This window comes from Hydra vulgaris, chromosome 13 (assembly GCF_038396675.1).
Source record: "Hydra vulgaris chromosome 13, alternate assembly HydraT2T_AEP".
In the NCBI taxonomy this organism is placed as follows: domain Eukaryota; kingdom Metazoa; phylum Cnidaria; class Hydrozoa; order Anthoathecata; family Hydridae; genus Hydra; species Hydra vulgaris.
The window spans coordinates 15,490,838-15,511,942 of NC_088932.1; the positions used below are offsets into that span (position 1 = coordinate 15,490,838).

The window sequence follows — 21,105 nt, forward strand, 5'->3', positions numbered from 1 at the left end:
ATGAATACTTTTAACCAGGGCCGGTTCAAGGATTTTTTTGATATATGCGAGATCAAGGTTTGGCGCCCCCTATCATAAAAAAATATATGTGTATTTATTATAAACTCATCATATAATGTGTTTTGGTAAATATTTATTTAAACCCTTAAAATACAATAAAAACATAATATCCTATTAAATATTTATCTTACTTTTCATAAAACTCTATACAGAGCTGTAAGCGCTATGAAATACATTTTTGATCAAAGAAAATTAACAAATACATACCCTACAGTTTATATTTACAAAAAATAAAACGTCATCAAAACGTCATCATCAAGTAACAAAGCTACTTTAAGTAGTGATCGACCGAAACCGAATATTGAGCCGAAACCGAAAGTACCGAAATTTCGGTTGAGTGAAGCCGTAGCCGAAACCGAAACCGAAATTTCGGCCGAAATTTGAAAAAGAATGTTTAAAATCTCTGAACCTTTTATGATCACCGAATTAAAGCAAAAAAAACTATTTTACATATATCTAAGCAATCACCATGAAACATAGTTTGATGAAAACTATAATTTCAATAAATAAAGGTAATAATTGAAGTATTTTCTCTGCGGAATACATTTTTTTTTCATGTTTTCTGGCAAAAGTCTGTTTCTTTTATTTGAAAAAATGTCTCCAGCAGTTAAAAACAACCTTTTTACTTCGGTAGATGTTGGTCGAGGTCGTAGGAATCTCTTTGCTACTTTTGCCAAACCAAACTTTGCTTTTAATGTTGTTTTCTTATATAAATCTATGAAACTTCAGACCTTCTTCGGAGTTTAAATCAATTTTTGAGATTTTGTCAACCCAACCAGGCATTGCAAATTGCAACATTTCAGCCCTCTGTTGTTTTGCTCTGGTGTCAAATAAGGGTATTGTTCTCTGGTGTCAAATAAGGGTATTGGTATTTTCAGGACTGCCGGTAGTTGTGAGTTTTGCTTTTTCAGTTGGGAGATTTTTTAGAGTAAATGACTTCTTAAATGTGATGAAAGTCCGTTAAGTGATTGAAGTTTTGGATTGTGCGATCCACGAGATACTTTCAAATTGCAGATATTGCAAGTTCCGTGTTTGAAATCACTACCTGTCACGGTAAAATGATTCCATAAACCAGATTTTTATCGATTATTTTCCATTGTAAAATTTAGCAATGAGAAACTTTTGATGAAACTATTGGTTTGGGTTGCTTTACTAAAATGTTAATTCATTTTAAGAATGATTTTGAGAATAGTAATTTAAAACTATTATGTAACGTGATTTCAATTAAAATTTCTACAATTGTTATAATTAAAAATTGATTTACTAACAAACGATTACAATTAGGAAACCGTCATGATCCCACTCTAAATTAAAACTTAAAAAAATAATCTTATAAAAGTTTCGGCTCATTTCGGTTGCGGGTTGAACCGAAGTTTCGGCCGAAACAGGAAAAGTAAAAAAATTATTGAAGCAGAAGTTTCGGTTTCGGCCGAAGCCGAAAGTTTCCGTTCACTAACTTTAAGATTAGTTTTTAACATCAAGTTTTTCTTAAGCAAAATTTTCAATGCTACATACACATTAAGAATGATTTCAATCAAACGGTTTTTTTTTAATAAGACAGCGTTGTTTTGGGGCAGCTATCGTTCGCATTGCAACATCAAGGCAGCTATCGTATCGCAACAGCTGTCAAAACATATTGCAGGTTTTTCACTTTTCTTTAAATGCATCTGTTTCAGATTTTTCTGTCTTTTTCATGTTATAAAGAAATTAAAAAGAAAATCTTATTTGGCCTGACCAAAACTTCATCAGAGAACTTTGAATCGATGGCCAGTATTTTGACCAGTTCCATTGCAATTGTAATGACACTATGAAGCCAATTATAATTTTTATGTTCTCCAAAAAAGTATCAACACTTTCAATTAATTTCATAAGCGCTCTGCAAATTAACAGTACAAGGCATTATACCAAGTGACCAAACAGCAGAGAAATTTGAAATCTGTAGTTTTCCTGGCTATTTTTACAGTGGTACATTTTCCAAAAGCATCAATCTTGAAATCTAACAAGGAATAATAGACAGCGTCATAAACTTCGTCAATGTGGTACCACAAATGTTCAAGGGCATTTATCCTGCTATGTCATACATCTGTAATGGGTTGATCCAGAAAAAAAGTTATAAATCTCCTGAATACGGCAGAAAAAGTTAACAGCTACAGTGCAGGAAAGTGCTGCATTATTAAAAAAAAAGTTTAGTGAATAGTTTCCACCTGGAGTAAAAAATGCTTGTGGATTAAGGTTTACCTCGTTTACCTTTATTATGTGAGTTACATTTTCCTTGCGGATTAAGATTACTTTATTTGTATGTCTATCTTCCTTTCCTTTATAACTGATCTATTATCATAACCTTTACCCGTGCATTTTTGTAAAAACGAGAGCCTCACAAGCAAGTTGTTAACCCGTGCCTATATGTATTTATCTAACAAACATTGTTTTAGTGAATTTTCAGTGGACCTAAATAGGCATTTTTTAGCGGTTTATTGGAGTATTGCTCATTGCTTACTAAGTTGACCATTAGTGACACCCACTTTAAATGGCAAGCCGATTTTTTTTCGACATGATAATAGTGGCTAGTCAACGGCTAACCACTTTTGGCGGTTGCTAACGATAGTCTACTGAGTAACCGATGAATAAAACTATAGCTGTCTGCTTAAAATGCCTGTATAGATCCACTAAAATTTCGCTATAGAATGTTTTGCTGGGTAAGACATAAACAAATCCAAAAAATTGTTCTTTCATGTTTACTTTGTTTCCCATAACTGCATTGACAAGTCAAACTACAAGTATCATTTGATCTTTACAACTTACTCAACTTTTTTTTCTTGGAAAACAGTTAAACTTGTTCCACGATAGGCTCATCCTTGAGTATCAAGGAATTGCATCAATACAAAGCGAGGAGTTAAAAGTAAAGTTTTGTTTTAAAACTATGTTTTAAAAGATATGTATTTGTTAAGACATTGTACTGTATTTGTGTCTAATTTATTTTTTCAAGAAAAGGCTGAACCTTAAATAAAAGTGGTGAACTTGGCGTACTTGTATTAATACTTGATTATAATTTAAAGTACTCATTAAAAAAAAATGATTTAACTGCTTTATCAGGAATGCCTTTTAAACCTTGAGACTATGAATTTTCTCCTGATGTATTCTGCGCCTTGAGTACAAGTTTTTTAATTTTTTGTTTGTTATAATTTATAAAAATGGTTAAAAGTACACCTAACACCCAACATCAAGAAAAAAATATTATAAAATAAAACACAACAAGTAACAACTTAAATAACAGCAATCAATTATCTCTCTAAATTATTATTATTTTATATTTAATAACTAACATGATAGTAATAAATGTATTCAATTTTATCTGCAGTTTATGCTGATTATCGTTTGTATTGATATAATCAATGTCTTTACTTGTTTTTTGTCTTTTCTCTCAATACCATATGGTTACGTTTTCTATAAAAGAAACCATGGTTTCTTTTATAGAAAACGCAAATATATGATATCGAGAAAAAAATATGGTGGCAAAAAAGGAACCTTCTAAAGAAAGTTACTTTTTGCCGCCATAATGACTCACAAACGTTTTCTTTTAAATATCTAACTCACTACTAATTGCTGTATTTAAATTTTCTTTGAAGTGCAGAGCAAATACATGCAAAATCAATAGTTTAAAATGTAAACTATGGCTCCCCTAAATGTAAATTTACAATTACAATAAACATTTAGCATACAAAAAGCACGATTTAAATAAACAATTAACTCACAAATTTGTTCTTTCAACAATTAATTAACTACTACTCCTCGGTTGTTTTTTTCCATTGATGTGCTGAGCAAAAATGTACAAAATCAATAGTCTAGCATGTAAAATTTGGCGCCCCTAATGTATAAACAATTTAATACTTGTACACATTATGGATGCTAAAAATTATATTCAAGTTAATTTTTTTTTAAAATAAAAATTATGATTTAATAAAACAAGAAAAAAAATTACGTCAGTGCGGTGCCTTAGTAATTTTGGCGCCCTATGCAACGGCATAATTCGCAATGGCCCTTGCACCAGGCCTGCTTATTTTATTATTATTATTTTTATTATCAATTTAATTATATATATATATATATATATATATATATATATATATATATATATATATATATATATATATATATATATATATATATATATATATATATATATATATATATATATGTATATATATATATATATATATATATATATATATATATATATATATATATATATATATGTATATATATGTATATATATGTATATATATATATATATATATATATATATATATATATATGTATATATATATATATATATATATATATATATATATATATATATATATATATATATATATATATATATATATATATATATATATATATACATACATACACACATACATAAATTATAGGTTATAAGCATGATAAATTTTTGATATCATAATGATATTATGATATGAGTTCATAAAATGAAAATATACTATTTGCACAATAAAACAGAAAAATTTTACTTTTTCTGTTTTATCGTGCAAATAGTATATTTTCATTTTATGAACTCATATCATGATATCATTATGATATCAAAAATTTATCATGCTGCTATATAAAATCTGAGTTGCTTACGATCAAAATTAAATCAAATCAATATATTTTCAATTTATTCATAACCGTAAATATATACACAATCGTGCGGGACATTTACAAACAATTATAAACTGATGACAAGTAAAAACCTATGATGGTATAAATTATAGCATAACAATAATAATAATGATTATAGTAATAATATAATAATATAATAATAAGTAATAATTGCTATAGAAAACGTTTTCTTTGATTATTTAGTATTTTAGTTATTTAGTTGACGTTTAATGTTTAACCCCGTTTCATTAGTTACTAGGCTTTGAATAACCGCGTTTTCAAAATGCACGCGGTCATTCGGGAAAGATCTCTTATGCCAGTTAAAACTTTTTTCCTTTTGGAATTTAATTATTAGTTTAGATATATTTCATAAAGAATCATATTAAGATAAATAATCATCGTTAAGATCATATTATAATTGAAGTAAGTATATAAAATAGTTATATATACATTTTTATTAGGTAAAGTAAAAAGGATTTAAATTTTTATTAGATAAAGTAGAAAGGGTTTTAATTTTTTATATCGTTTACATTTTGTTTGTTTTAGTTTTTCTTTTAACAGTTTTATTTTTATTTTTTAGAAGGAAAATAGGGGTATGAATGTTCTTTAAAGTTATACTAATGCTATTTCCATAAAATGGTTATTACTTCTTGGAAATTTTTGTGATGCTATTAACTATTTTTGTTCTTTTTTAGAAAATTTAGAAAAATAAATTAAATTTTTGTGCCAACACTGACATGACATGTCACATGTTATTGTATGTAAAGGTTAAATTTTGTTATGAGGATTACAGTTCTTATGAAAAAAAAAAAGAAGGTAAAGAGTATTGTATATAAATATATATTATGTTTACTTTGAATCTTTTTAAATTTTCTCGCGTCATTTTAAAAATTTTTGTTTGCACACGTTTATTGTTTTGCGTATATGCTTTTTCAATATGTATGTGTATGTGGTAATAAGTACTTTATAGTTGTTTTATCAATGTGTTTTTATAATAATGTAAAGTTTTTTTTTATTGTTTGTGTATGTGTTAATATTTGTTATATAATTGTTTTAAAAATGTGTTTAAATATGTATATAAGGTATATATTTAACCTTATATACATATTTAAACACATTTATTGTGTTTATAGTTGGTAAATATGCTTATATTAAGTTGTTTCCGTGTTTTCAAAGTGCTGTGACTTGGTATACGTTTAGAGCAAGATTTGTCAACTTTGCCAGCCAAGTGATGTACTTATAACAGAGGGTTACACTATAGTGTTTAGTGTCAAACTGTTAGTGTTTTAGATCTAGCTGTTTTCAAGCCTTTATTATTAATTATTCTAAAAATACAAATTAATGTATTTTAAAAACTTTTTGCGTAATGTTGTTACTTTTGTTCTGTTATAGATGAATGTTATCTTACTTAAGTTATGTAGTATACATATTATATAACCTTATGGTGTGTGCTATTGGGTGTTGTTGCTGTGATATTTTTTTTGTTATATTTTGAGTTGATAGACATTTGGCTTATCTTCATGTTGGTGTCTATTGTTAAAAATGGTAAATAGGTAGTTTTATTAAAAATCATTGCTTTTAATCATTCACTAAAAGCCAATACAAATTATTTTGCCATATATACAATTTGTTTTATCTCAATTTGATTTTTTGTCTTTAGCGCTGTTTACTACATGATTTTGCAATAAAATTTTCGGAATCATGATATTCCAGCATAAATTATTTTGTAAAAGCTAACATGAAATAGTAATATTTTACAACTTTTCTACATAAGGTACATTGATTTTCATTTTTTGTATGTAATGATTTTCTTATTTATTTACTTATTCGTTACATTTTTTATTTTAGATTTATCAGATGATGTATTTATGTGATATAGAAGAATAAAATATTGTAAATTTTAGTGACTTTTTTAAAAGCGTTTACTAATAATTTTTTTTAAGAAATAATATTTAAGTTTTCAGTAAATGGTTTACAACGTTTTTTTTTTTTTTCTTAGCAGTATGTTTATCATTAGAATTGCATGTTTTTAATAGTTTTTTAAATTATTATTTGCTAAGCTAATCTTTTTTCAAACATCTCCTAGCTGATATATATATATTTTTAAAGTCATAAGATTATTGTATAATTTATTTTAAATGACAGTCTGTTATATATAAAAGTATTTGTGTGTGCTATTTAGAGTAGAAAAAAAATTGTATAAGAAAGATCCTAATCTTCAGGATTTGTTTAAGATTTTTTATTACTACTTTCAATTAAAAGTGAAGTTTTAAATGGATGATATTAGGCTAGAAGCAGATATTAGGTTAGAAATTGGAAATGTTTATAGACAAGTTAATCGTCGCAGAAATGAAAGAGATAGGCTTAGGCGAGATAAAATTAATAATCGACAAAATGCTAGAAATGCTGCTCAGCAAGCAGCAAATAATTTAAACCCAAATGAGGAGAGCTTGGTTAGGCGAATCAAAAATAATCGTTGCAGAAATGAAAGAGATAGGCATAGGTGAGATGAAATTAATAATCGACAAAATGCTAGAACTGCTGCAAGATACGAAAGAATGCATTGTAAAGTAAGAAGTAATACTATTCCAGATAATAATTATTTAGGAGAAATGAATTAATTTGTCAGCATTGTGGTGCTAAGAAATTTCCTGATGAAACACATTTTTTATGTTGCCATAATGGAAAGGTAGTTTTGTAGCAACCTTCATCATTTCCACAAGAATTAGAAGATTTATTTAAAGAAAACTATGCAAACAGAAATGCCAATCTGAATTTTTCAAAATACATTAGAAATTATAATGCCTGTCTTTCTTTTGCTTCATTTAAAGCTAATGTAGTTTAACCCATGAATCACGGAGCGCCATGTTTTAGAATATGTGATCAAGTTTTTCATTGTGTAGGTAATCTTAGGCCAAATGAAGATGATCCGCCGACATATTTTCAACTACTCATCTATGATCCACTTGCAGCAATAAATTTTAGAATGCAACAACGTGGTAATGATCTTTGCCTAAATGATTTAATGTTTCGATTGCAAACATTATTAGTGAAGAGAACCCATTTGCTTTTGCATTTAAAAACATGGCAGAAGTGGAAAATGAAGAAATTCGTCAAGCAGCTCTAGAAGGTTACTCAGTGTCAGTTGTCAAAATGTTTTTACTTGAAGGGATAATTAGAAGTTGCTATAATCTCCATTCACATAATGAAGTTGCAGTTGTATTTGTTGGTGAAGATGGTGTACCACTTGCGTCCAGGGAATTTCTTATTTACCCAAGAGGTCATCCTCTTAAAACAACATCAAGTATGTCTGCCAACTTAGATCCTATGGTTTATCCTGTATTTTTTCCAAGGGGTGATGCTGGTTGGCATAATCAATCAGTTCACAACCCTGAACGTGCTACACTGGTTAGAAATCATGTTACATTATCTCAGTATAACAATTATAAACTTTCAGTAAGACATTTTTTTTCTTCACTGTTTATTGACAAAAAACTGTTTCAGCAATATGCTGTTGATGCGTGTGTTAAAATTGAAGGCCAGCGCTTTGCTTTCATCAGAAATACCCAAAACAAACTGAGAAGCGAGCAGTATGATGTCTTACACGAACATGTAAACAAACTGGGAAATGATCATAATGTAAGACCAGGGCGTGTTGTAATTTTGCCATCAACTTATGTAGGAAGTCCTAGAGCTTTGAAAGAAAACTTTGAAAATGCTGGCTATAATTAAAAAGTATGGTAAACCAGATCCTTTTATTACGTTTACTTGCAACCCAAAATGGCGCAAGACAACTGAAAATTTATATCCAGGTCAGACAGCAAATGATGGACCTGACTCGGTTACTCAAGTATTTAAACTCAAATTAAATAACCTTCTCAATGACATTTTTAAGTACGGTGTATTAGGGAAAGTTGTAACACATATTCAGGTTATTGAATTTCAAAAGCGTGGTTTGCCACATGTTCATATTTTACTTCACTTTGTGAATGATAAACTTGAAACAGCACAGGATATCAATAATTTAATATCTGCAGAAATTCCAGATTCAATTGATAATTGTGATCTTTATGGCATTGTTAAAACTTGGTTAATAATGTTGATAACCAAACACTATCTCGACATCTATAGCATGGATAATAATAATGGTTATCCATGCTATAGATGTCGAGGTAATGTTTGGTTATCAATATTAAAGGTAACTATGTAAATACCCGCTGGGTGGTACCTTGCAATCCATGGTTATCAAAGAAATATCAGCTGACATTAATGTTGAAGGTTGCATGTCTATTAAGGCTGTTAAATATTTGTACAAATACATATACAAGGGTCAAGACTGTGCCAATATTTTATTAAATGAACAAGTTAATCATGATAAAGTAAACACTTTTTTAGATTGTCGTAATGTTAGTGCACCTGAAGCATTGTGGCAAATTTTCGAATATCCAATAAGTCATATGTCACACACTATTATACGCCAATAAGTCATATGTCACACACTATATACGCCTTAAAGTTCATCTACCTGAAAATCAATTTGTGTATTTTAGAAAAGGAGCAGAACAAATGGCTTTAGATTGTGCAACTCAATGTGATACACACCTGGAGAATTGTTTTTTTTAAGACTGTCACTTTTGCAGCAAAAGGAGCAACATCTTGGGAAGATGTGCGTAATGTTAATGGTATTGTTCTTGAAAAGTTTCTTGAAGGATGTGTTTTAAAAGGTTTGTTGCAAGACGACTCTGAATGGCAGAATACTCTTTTTGAGGCAGTTTTACCGCATATGCCAAAGCAAATTAGACAGTTGTTTTGAATAATTTTGACCTTTTGTGAACCTGAAAATCCTTTACATCTCTAGGATAAATAAAAAGCTTTTATGATGGAAGATTTCATTTACCACTCATTCCCACTTCTATTAGCTAAACAAGCTACTCTTCGTCAAATTGAAAAGATCATTAATCAAAGTGGTAAAACGCTGGCTGATTAAAATCTGCCTGTTATTGATGACTTTATAGGTTTAAATCTAGAAAATTTTTATGAAAATGTTCAACAATCTATTGACGTGGTCAATCAAATGAGTCTGTTGCTTAATGTTAATTAACTAAATGTAATGCTATCCTTGCTGCACTTAATGAGCAACCAAGTGTAGAAAATCAACATTCTAGATTGTTTTTCACAGCTGGTTGTGGAAAAACCTTTACGTATAACTATTTGGTTGCTGAAACCATAAATAGGGGTTTGATATCTGCTACGGCTCCCTGGACTGGCATAGCAGCAACTCTTCTTACAAATGGATCTACATTGCATGGCTTATTCAAACTTTCTGTTCCAGTATTGGATAATAGCACATGTAATGTAACTCCTAACTCTATACATTGGCATTTTTTATGACAAGTTACTTTGTTTTTGCTTGATGAAACATCCATGATACCTAAACATGCCTTAAATGCAATTAATAGGTTAATTAAAGATATTTGCAACAACAATTTTAGGTTCGGAGGAAAAGTCATTCTTTTTGGTGGTGACTTAGGGCAAATTCTGCCTGTTGTGAAAAGAGGACAACCACTTGAAGTAGTAGAACCATGTATAAAATGTTCTTTACCGTGGCAATGGGTGCATAAGATGGCATTAACTTAAAATATGAGAGTACAAGATGGGGAAGGTTTTTCCAATGGCTACTAAAAGAGAAGGAACCTTTTAAAGGATGCATTGAAATACCAAATCAGTGCATTATTAGAGAAAATGAATTGATTGTTGAAAAGATTTTTGGTGATGCTGAACAAAATGATTATTCTAAACGCGTGATTTTAACACCAACTAATCTTGATTCATTAATCAATGAAGAAGTGCTTGAATGTGCGCTGGGTGAGGTCAAAATTTATTTAAGTGCTGATCAAATTGATCCTGATGACCTTAATGAGAGAAATAACTTTTCTATTGTGTTTTCAAAGTAGTGTGACTTGGCATTATGTTCATACTTTTTACGTTAATTTTAAAAATGGATTAGTTATTCCAAAATGAAGGCGTTTTTCTAAAAGGGTAGTAGTTAAGGTTTGGAAATTTTAAATTTTGGAAAACAGCTACTTTAATGTGTTTATGTAACAGACCGACCATAACCCGTATTAAGAGTTGCTTTTTGCTATTTGATGATGAATAATGCAGAACAAATTCAAATTTTGAAATTCCTAATGATAGATTAATATTATCCGAAAGAAAAACTAACAAAAGTGAAGGTGGAATTATAATTTATGTTCGGAATAATCAAGTTGCCAAAAAAAGAGTTGACTTTTCTATCTTAGTTGCCAATAGCAAGGTTTTAACAATTGAAATAACTGGTACCAATCAAAAAACAAGTCTCCACATGTTACCTACCACCTAAAGGTTATTAAAATTTTCCAACTCATTTCAAACTTTTTAATAAACAACTAATTTTAACTATTAAAAACAAACTTTTATAAAAACAACGATGAGAAAAAAATTCTGTGTTGGAGACATAAATTAAGCATGTTTACAATATGACAAACATGTCTTTACAAAACATTTTTTTATCAAAATGCTTTAATAATACATCTTCCAAAAAATTATCAAACCAACCCTAGAAACTCCAACTTCACTAACTGCAATAGACAATATATCTACTAAATCAGTCTTTGATTTTTTTCTAAACGCAGAGATAATGAAGACTAACATATCTGATTAGTTTCCAGTTTTCTTCTCCTTGTCGCAAGAATCAAAATCTATTAAAAGTTGTAAAATTTCATAGAAGCAAAATTAATAAGTTTGCTATTCAACAACTTAAAGACTCACTGTGGCAGAAGAATGGGATAAGGTATACCAAGAATGCAACCTTGGGCACACTAAACATAACAAATATATAAAAAATAGAAATGAGTCAAACTTAATTGTTTACAAACAGTACAAAAACTTGTTTGAAAAATAAAATAAGATTAAAAAATAGCTTTTACTGAAGTAAATAAAAAACCCAAATGGTGATATTAAATTAAAATGGGATATGATGAATCAAATAACTGGAAACAAAAACTGCAATTTTAACTGTTTTTTTTTTTTACCCGCTTAAATTGTCAAAGATAAAAAAGAGTTAGACAACAATAATGCGATTTCAAATAAATGAACTGTTTTTTTGTTAACATAAATCTGGCTTCAAAAATTAACTGTTCACAATTCCAAAAACTTATTTGAAACTTGACTAATGTTAACAACGAACTAATTTTAGAAGAAGTAAAAATCAATGAACTTGAAAATGTAATAAATTCACTTAAAATAATTAAGTCTTCATAAATAATGTTTTGTGTAATATTTTTTTAAATTTTGTTTCGGAGATACGCAAACCTTTTTTCGAACTATTCAAATTATCAATTAAAACTGGACCAGATAAATTAAAAGTATACCAATTTTTAAAACGGGTGAAACATTTCTAATAAATAATTACAGAACAATCTCAATAGATTATATGAACATCTAATATAAAATAATCATATACAAAATAATCTACAATAGATTATAAGAACATCTAATATAAAACAAATTCTTAAGCAAAACATAATTCGGTATTCAATCACAATACTCAACAGAATGTGTAATTTTAGATATAGTTAATAACATAAGTGATTCTTTCAATAAAAAGCAATGTGTATTAGATTTCAATAAAAAGCAATGTGTATAGACCTTTCCAAAGCATTTGACAAAATTAATCATAATATCTAACCTAAAAAATGGATAAGTACGGAATAATAATTACTACCCTAAATTGGTTCAAAACTTATCTGTGGATCAGAAAATAATATGTTGATTAAAAAGGTAATAAATATTTAAATATACCTAAAATAAAATGAAAAGTTCGTGAAGGTTCCATTTTCGGTTCTTTTTTATTTTTAGTTTATACAAACAATCTCCCACGAGTTTGCACAAGTATTTTTGCAATAGCGTTTGCTGATCACACAAACTTGTTTTATTCATCAGCGTCAATTAAAGATCTCTTTGAATCTGCGAACAATGACCTTGAAAATCTAAACATTAGATTTAAAGTAAATAAATTATCTTTACATACAGAAAAAACAAAGTACATTTTACTTCATTCCAAGTAGCAGAAAAATAATATACCAGACATGCTATCGTTACTAAAAAATTGATAACATAAACATCAAAAGAACTGAAACAAATAAATTTCTTGAGACATTTATTGACAAAATTATTTCTTGGAAAACGCATATAAAAAAAATAAATACAAAAATATTAAAAAGTGTCGGCTTACTCTACAAAGTCAAACCTATACCTCCCAAAAGAATCTGAAAGTTCTCTACTTTTTGTTTATACAAAGTTAGCTAACATTGCCTGGGAAAGTAAAAATAAATCTAAACTAAATTCTGTTTATATATAGCAGAATCATGCATCAATATTGATTTATAATAAAAATAAAATGACTTATGCCAAGTCTTCATTTAAAAACTTAAATGTATTAAATATATACCAAGTTAAGATCTGCAAAATTGTTTTATTTATGGTCAAATATTAGCTCGTACTTGTTCTAACTTATATTACTAAAAACTTTTTTTCAAATCAATGCTAACAGATATATCACATGAGGAACAGAAAACTTCACATTGCCCATAAAAAAAAAAAATTCTCGAGGTTTTCAATTGTATAATGTGGACCTTACTTATACAAAAAAAAAAAGCCTCAATATAATAATACCGATAATTGTCACTAAATAACACCGTGTCCCCTACTTATACAATAAATGATACCTTACTTACTAAATTTGATAAATCTAATTGCCCTGAAAAAAAAACTAAAAGATCTCATATTTAACAAAAATTATTTTTTCGGTATCTATAAAATGTAAAAGATAAAATATAATATTGACAACTAAAATTAAAAAAAAAAAGAAAAAAAAGAGTTAAAAAACAAAAAGAAAAAAAAAAAAAATCTAGTTAAAAACGATACATAGTAAAATATTACTCAACATTAGATTTCAAAAGGTTACTGTGTGTTTCTTAAATTTACTTTATAAATTCTTTGTTTATTTGGTATTTTAAAGATTCTCGCTGAAAAGACTATCAGATGGTCTATTTCAAAGGAAAATGTTAGCTTTTTGTTCAAAGCAATTTTTTCAAATAAAATTTAGGGTAATAAAATTAATTGAACATTGTGTTACTATGTAACACAATTTTGTTCCTGGTTTCTAAGAGTTATACTTCATTTATTATGTCTAAAGTAAGTGGAAAAATGACTTCATTCAAAAACTTTGCTTACACGACAACAGCTCAAAGAAAACTCGTTTTTTTGTAAAAATAGAACAATTTTTTTAATTTATGCCATTATGTTCAGGTAAAAACAAAAATTTCACAAGGAATAGACAAACACAGTTGGAAACCTTGGAGAATATTTGATGCTGCTTTCTCTGATTTGTAAATTGTACGCTAGCATCAACCAAGTTCCACTGTTTGAGCCTGGATATCAGAAGTTCAGCATTCGATTTCTTAAGCCCAAGATCCCTAATTAAATTGTTCTGGTTAGGGAAGTATGGTTTTTTATCCCCAACTTTATCAACGAAATCTTAGTCCGTATCTACAGTATCCTCTTTGCCATCTGACTTGCTGCTGTCTCCTAAAAGTGGCCGATGCCGCCTAGGAAGAGTCGAAACAGGCAGATTGGGGCCGTGTGGTACTGGGCGATGAAAAAAGATATACAGGGCATTTTGCGGAGAGAGATTTTTTTGGGTTTACCATAGTAGCAATTGCTTCCCTGTATCAACCTGTAACATAATATTACATAAGAATTATATTAACTGTGACAGGAAATTTATCTTGAAAGGATGAAATAATTTCAAGATGGAACTTATTTGCCTATAGTACACAATTTATGACAAAACTTTGTAAATTACAACTTCTTGAATTGAACTAGATCTAAAGCGTTGAAATTTTATGAAAATAAACTAAAACAAACCCAAGCGAGAAGCAACTGTTCAGTTTACCTTCAAATGTTTTCGTGCAATATTCGCATCTGAAATGCGGTGCGTTCTAGAGTGTTTAGGAAAACTGTAGAAACATCTGGACAACTCTTGCAGATCAGGAATATTATAGGAGGAAACTCGGCATTGAGAATTCTCTTGAAACCACGCGATTTTAAAATATTCATTGTCCCGGTCATAGAAGCAAAGTTTTTCTGGAATAACTGCGATTTCATTTCTGCTCTAGACCTAACGGGTTAGGAAAAAACACTTTTATGTAACAGAACATAATTTAAAACTTGTCACATAGTTTAATTTGTTCGAAAAAAATTTATAATCAGGTTTATGTATATGTGGTGAGTTTCACTTTTCAAAAATCAAACGGAGTGACAAAAACAACTGAACTGAATATTACCGAAAACAGGTTTTAAGATGCACTGAATAATTTTTGTTTAACACAAAATATAAATCAATCTCTCTCTCTCTCTCTCTCTCTCTCTATATATATATATATATATATATATATACATATATATATATATATATATATATATATATATATATATATATATATATATATATATATATATATATACATATATATATATATATATATATATATATATATATATATATATATATATATAAATATATATATATATGTATGTATAGATATATAGATATATTTTTATATATATATATATAAATTAGTATCTTCTTCCTGATGAACCTACTGATGATGAAACATTATGTTGAAGATAAAAGATAGATAAGTGCTTTTACTAATTTATTATTGCTCTGTGCTTTAAGAACACTGTGCACTTTATTTGTAGAATACACTGATATAACTTATATCACTGATATATATATATATATATATATATATATATATATATATATGTATATATATATATATATATATATATATATATATATATTTCGCCGTTTCACAATAATTACAATAACTAAATCAACAAATAAAAATTTACAAGACAGGAGCAAAAAGAAGACTAGAGTTGTCTTATCACTAAGCCCCGTAATATATACCATACGTATCATAGCTTTTAAAAACCGTGTAAGATAATAAAAAATCTTTTAAATATTAATTAAGTTTTATTAAAAATTGTATTTTGAATAAGGAAAGAAAGAAAGAATAAAATTAACAAATAAAAAAAAATTCAAAAAAAAAAAATTTATAATTTTTTATACTTTATCCTCCTATTTCTTTTTTTTTTTTAAATTTCTTTTGTTAGATTGAGAATAGTTAAAATAGATAAGGAAAAAAAAAAAAAAGATAACAAAACAAAAAGATAATAAGTGAATGCACAAACTCACATATAAATACATGACAAACAATAAGGGGTACTTTTTACATAAGATTTTAAGAATATATAGTATAAACTTTTTTACATACTTGGTAATAAACAAATGATAAAATGTAAAAGGTTACAATAGAATTTTTTTTTTTTTGTAATACGTATTTATATAAAATATATTCATAATTATTTAAATCAATATAATATAAATGCATGTTTGTAATGGATAACAAAAAAAATATTTTTTAACTTTAAGAGTTATGAAAGTTAATAATTATAACAGGTATTTATCAGTTATATCTAGTTTTCAAACGTAAAGAAAACATAGAGGTAACATAAAGGTAGATTTCGTGTTTTATAAGTTATGTAAAATCTTTAATTCGTATTAAAAAAACATAACGGCAATTAACGTTTTATTTTTTTCATACGAATACCCGTTATAATACAATAAACCTAGCGTTATGTTTTAAAATTTAATGGGTGTTTTTTACACTGTGTGCAGAGAGTCGTCATGTCTTATGTTTATTTGATAATAAAGCGAACCTCTGATACCATCAAAATGAAAATATCCACAACCCCCATAAAAACATACATCAATGAGTTTAATTTTATTACATTATGCTGATTTACTAAGTTGTTCATCCAACTTCAGATTTCTCAGAGAAATTAATGATGAGGCGATAGTTACGGAAAGTAAATTTAAGTAAGAGCGCATTATTGGTGCTACAAGATATATATTACGTCAAACAAATATATCTCCTAGTAAAATAATTTAGAGTTTTTTAATTTTAATTTTTGTATAGACTTCGGTTCTGATGGCAATGCTGATGTTAATGATGTTGGTAGTGATGTTTTAATGAGTTGGTCTTTGTTCTATGAAATAAACATGATCCTGATGTTGTTCGCTTTGCTGGTGAATAGGGCCCAAGCACTAAATTTTACCAGATTCTAAGAGTATTGACTATACTGAATTGTTATTTACCTAAATTTTTACAAAGTATAGTTACTTTTACTAATAATTATGCTGATACTGAATGAATGATAACTATGAATAATGATTGAATTGTTGAAATTGACTGAAAATAAATGAATAAATATGTACGTGGATTCAAAATAATCACCAGCATTTGAGGACCCATTCAACATCAAGAGCTCATCAATGGATAAAACAGGGAGAGATCATTCTTTCAGAGCATTCCTTGTAATTGTAATCAACATTGGTCTTATCAAAAAGGTAACATTAAACTGTACTGGGATATAAGCCATCTTTGTGCATTATTCCCTAGTATGTTACCTTCAATCCTTTTCGGTTTCAAAACTTGCTTTCTACATTTTACAGACATCTATATGCCAAATTAACAACCGTCCTGCTTTTTGACTTTAGCAACCGTTTTGTTAGTTTTTTGACTTTTGCAGCCGCCACACTAATTTCCTCCATCAAGCGTAAAGCTATAAAGTTGGCAACACAAGTTGCTTTTTCTTTATTTGGTAGTGCAACATTAAATGTCTTCTTATTGTATATGCTCAATACTAATGATTTTAAGCCAATGTCAAAGATAAATAATGGAAAGTTTTATGAGGTTATGTACTAGTGAAAGTAATTTCAGAAAGACAAACATCCAGAGAGATTAAAGTGGCTAGAAATACAACTGTTCCATTTTATTTCCCAATATACTGCTAAAAATAATTCTTTATATAGTTGCAGTTATGTAAAAATTGATGCACGAAAAAAAATGTGTAGCTGGACACCAACTTTTTAACTACCACACAACTGTTGTACATTTAAATCATTGAACTGGTTTTAATCTTCTATAACCTACAAAAAAATAAAAATAAAAATTAGTTGTTTTTTTGTTTGCCTCTTCAATGTATTTTGTTTCCAATTATTTTTTTTCTTCCATGTTTTAAGTCGATTTTTTCTAGACTAAATTTGGATTTTATCAAGCGCTTTAAAAGCTACATTAAATTATGGTTAAATCAAAATCAGTGTAACAAGAAATTAGGACTATCAAAACCTCGATTTAAAGGTAATTTATGACGTTACAGAACGCAACGTAACTAAATTTTTTTACAAAGAAGACAGTTATTGTAATTCGAAGTCAATTCAAACGCGCTTTGAAATCATCAAGTGAAAGAAGGTTTTTACCTGATGATTGCAAAACGCATGAAACTTTTAATAGTAAAAATTATGCAGTTATTTTTATTAAATCTCGTCAAAAAATCAATTATAAAGCTCTGATATCATTCATCGAGCAATCTTGCTGAGTATATGCACACAAAATTAAATATATATATACATACAAGATATATTTATTTATTTAATATTATTAATATTATATAAATAAACTCGTTTTTCGATTCTGATAACACCCAAAAGGGATGCTTACTGCTAGTAATATAATTTTATACTTTAAAATCTTTGTACTTGAAAATCATCAATGTTAATATCTGAAGTAAGCTGTAGCAAAAAGTAAACAAAATATCCAAAATTTATGTATTTCGCTCTCTTATATACATAAATAAATATTTTGTTTTCTTACTTACAAAATAATTATTCAACCATTCAACTATCAAGCCCACTTAAACAGTGGGCTTGATAGTTGAACAATTATTTACGTCAGTTTATTTTTTCCTATTCATAGTGTGCAGAATTTGCAAAATAAAAAGTTGATTGAATAAAGTCTTTACTACTGATTACGTGTGAGCTAACTTTTTGTCAGTTTAATGTCTTTTGGAATAACAGTAATCTACAACTCAAAATTTTTCTTAGATTTATCTTAACGCAAAGGCAAACAAAATGAGATGATACTATCAAAATATTATTTTCTTTTTTAAGTTGTTTTAACAAAAATTTTTTTGAAATGTCAATAAATTATTTGTTTTATGACAGTGTTATTTTTTGCTGAATATAAATACCAAAATGCATTGCAAAAGTGCCGTAGTGAGGGAATAGGGAGTTGTTATTTTCCGGTCATTCTTTTGTTAGGACCAAATAAAAGTTACAATAAAGTCAGTTTTTAAATACTCAACCATTACTATCTTTATATTCAATCAAAGTTTGTAGAAAGTTTGGCAAATATAAATCATGCGTAAATAAGAAAAAATATAAATGAAAGGAGAGATGAAGCAAACTAACCCTTATTGTAAAACAAAAGGTATATAAATTTATTAAAACAGTCAAGTCAAAGTATACAGTCAATTATTAAACAGAAATAATGAAAATTGTTGGCAATCTCCAATATTTCATTATCAATTATAAAAAAGTAAGAAGGCTTTCATGCTCCGGGAAAATTAATTTCAGATAAAAAGAAAAATAATTAGTAGTTATTTTAACAGTAGTTAAAATAATTCGATATCATAGTTTGTTTCAAAAAATATATAATAGTCCTTTAAATAAGCAAAAAATAAAACTAAACAATGTAATATAAAAAAAACTCATAATATTTTGGAAGTTTTATTTTGTAACTTTTATTTGATGCATATTAATTTCTGCGAGTATGTATATAAATATATATGTTTATTTTTATAATATGCTTCCTAAGATAATTAACTAGAGTAAAAATTTTAACAAGTTACGCATCATTTTCTTCTTTAAAATTTTAATTTTAGTTATAATAAAGTGCTTGATTTAAAATAAAATTTTAAAAGTATTTTAATATTTCAGGGATTTAGCAATATCAATAAACATTTAACAGGCAGGGCCGTCCCGAACCGGTCTTCCATGGGGGAGGGGGGGAGGGTGTTAAATGTATTTTTTGCTAACTAGAGACTCCAAAAAATAGAAAAAAGAAGGTCTTCAGTATTTGCAATTTGCCAAATATAGTTCAAAACTTGCTCAATGTGCCAACTCAAATGCTAAATGAGAGCTTTGGGAGTGTGGCACATCCTACACCCCTCCTTTGTGACGGTCCTGTTAATAGGTACCTAACTTGAATAAATTTTATTCTAAAACAGTCAACCTGGATCTCAAATAAAGAAAAAGTACATAAAATATTTTAAACTAATTATCATTTTACAATAAATACGTATGAAAAAATTATTAAAAATAAAAATCCCAAAAAATGAACTTTATTCTTTTTATTTAAAAACAATAACTTTCATATATATATATATATATATATATATATATATATATATATATATATATATATATATATATATATATATATATTTATATATATTTATATATATATATATATATATATATATATATATATATATATATATATATATATATATATATATATATATATATATATATATATATATATATATACATATATATATATATATATATATATATATATATATATATATATATATATATATATATATATATATATATATAAAACCTCAAAATAATTTATTTTATTAATAATTACCATAGTTATTTTTCTTCTTCTGAAAAGTCTTTTAAACTACCTTTCGAAATTTTGAGTTTTTCTTTAAACATTTAGAACATCGATTTTGACAATGACATTTTTTTAGAATTCAATTTTGGTTTTTTTATTTTACTATTCATGGCGATCTATGCTTGGAAGTAAAACACTAACTCCTGATTTTTGATATATTTTTACAATATTCCGCAAATTATTCATGTAATATGTTGCGCAATATTGCGCAAAGCTGTAAGATTTAATTTAAAGTGTTAGCATTTGATTTAAAATGAGATTTAAAATGAAACTTTTTCATTAAGATTTTCTATTCCTGCCCACACTATGCTTAAATAGTGAAATGAGTTTTAATTCACGAGTTCAAATGATAAAAACGTTAACAAACATTTTTATTACAGTAATAATTTAACTACTGTAGTTATCATTTTTCTCGCCTTCACCAAAGTATAAAACAGAACAGAAATAAGATACAAAAAAGCAATTTTAGAAAAAAAAAATTAATAAATATGTGCTTTTAGATATATTATATAAACAAGCACTTTATAATATAATTATAACAAAGATTTTGGTTTTATCTGAAGTTAAAAGTTATTTAATTATATAATTTAAGCTAGATATTGACAAATATGTTCTGACGTAGCATTAAAAATAAACTTAAAAATCAGATGTCCCGACGGAATACAAGAATATCCCAACGGAATACACA

General features: G+C 27.3%; 1 protein-coding gene and 1 long non-coding RNA gene across 3 annotated transcripts; one reads left to right on the forward strand and one right to left on the reverse strand.

Annotated features, from left to right (window-relative positions):
* Positions 1-985: 985 nt before the first annotated feature.
* On the reverse strand, positions 986-20,547 carry LOC136089382 (uncharacterized). The gene is made up of 3 exons (XR_010643001.1): positions 20,388-20,547; positions 12,559-12,746; positions 986-3,925 (listed from the first exon to the last, which is right to left on the reverse strand). It is a non-coding gene; the product is annotated as an uncharacterized LOC136089382 (long non-coding RNA).
* LOC136089381 (uncharacterized) lies at positions 4,984-10,665 on the forward strand. Of its 2 annotated transcripts, none has more exons than XM_065815354.1 (4): positions 4,984-6,272; positions 6,380-6,493; positions 6,568-7,087; positions 7,223-10,665. In XM_065815354.1, the coding sequence occupies exon 4, from the start codon at positions 7,804-7,806 to the stop codon at positions 8,449-8,451; it is 648 nt and encodes a 215-aa protein (XP_065671426.1). In that variant the 5' UTR covers positions 4,984-6,272; positions 6,380-6,493; positions 6,568-7,087; positions 7,223-7,803; the 3' UTR covers positions 8,452-10,665. The 2 variants fall into 2 exon arrangements, with proteins under 2 accessions (XP_065671426.1, XP_065671427.1); XM_065815355.1 differs by having other exon boundaries at positions 6,110-6,264.
* Positions 20,548-21,105: the final 558 nt, after the last annotated feature.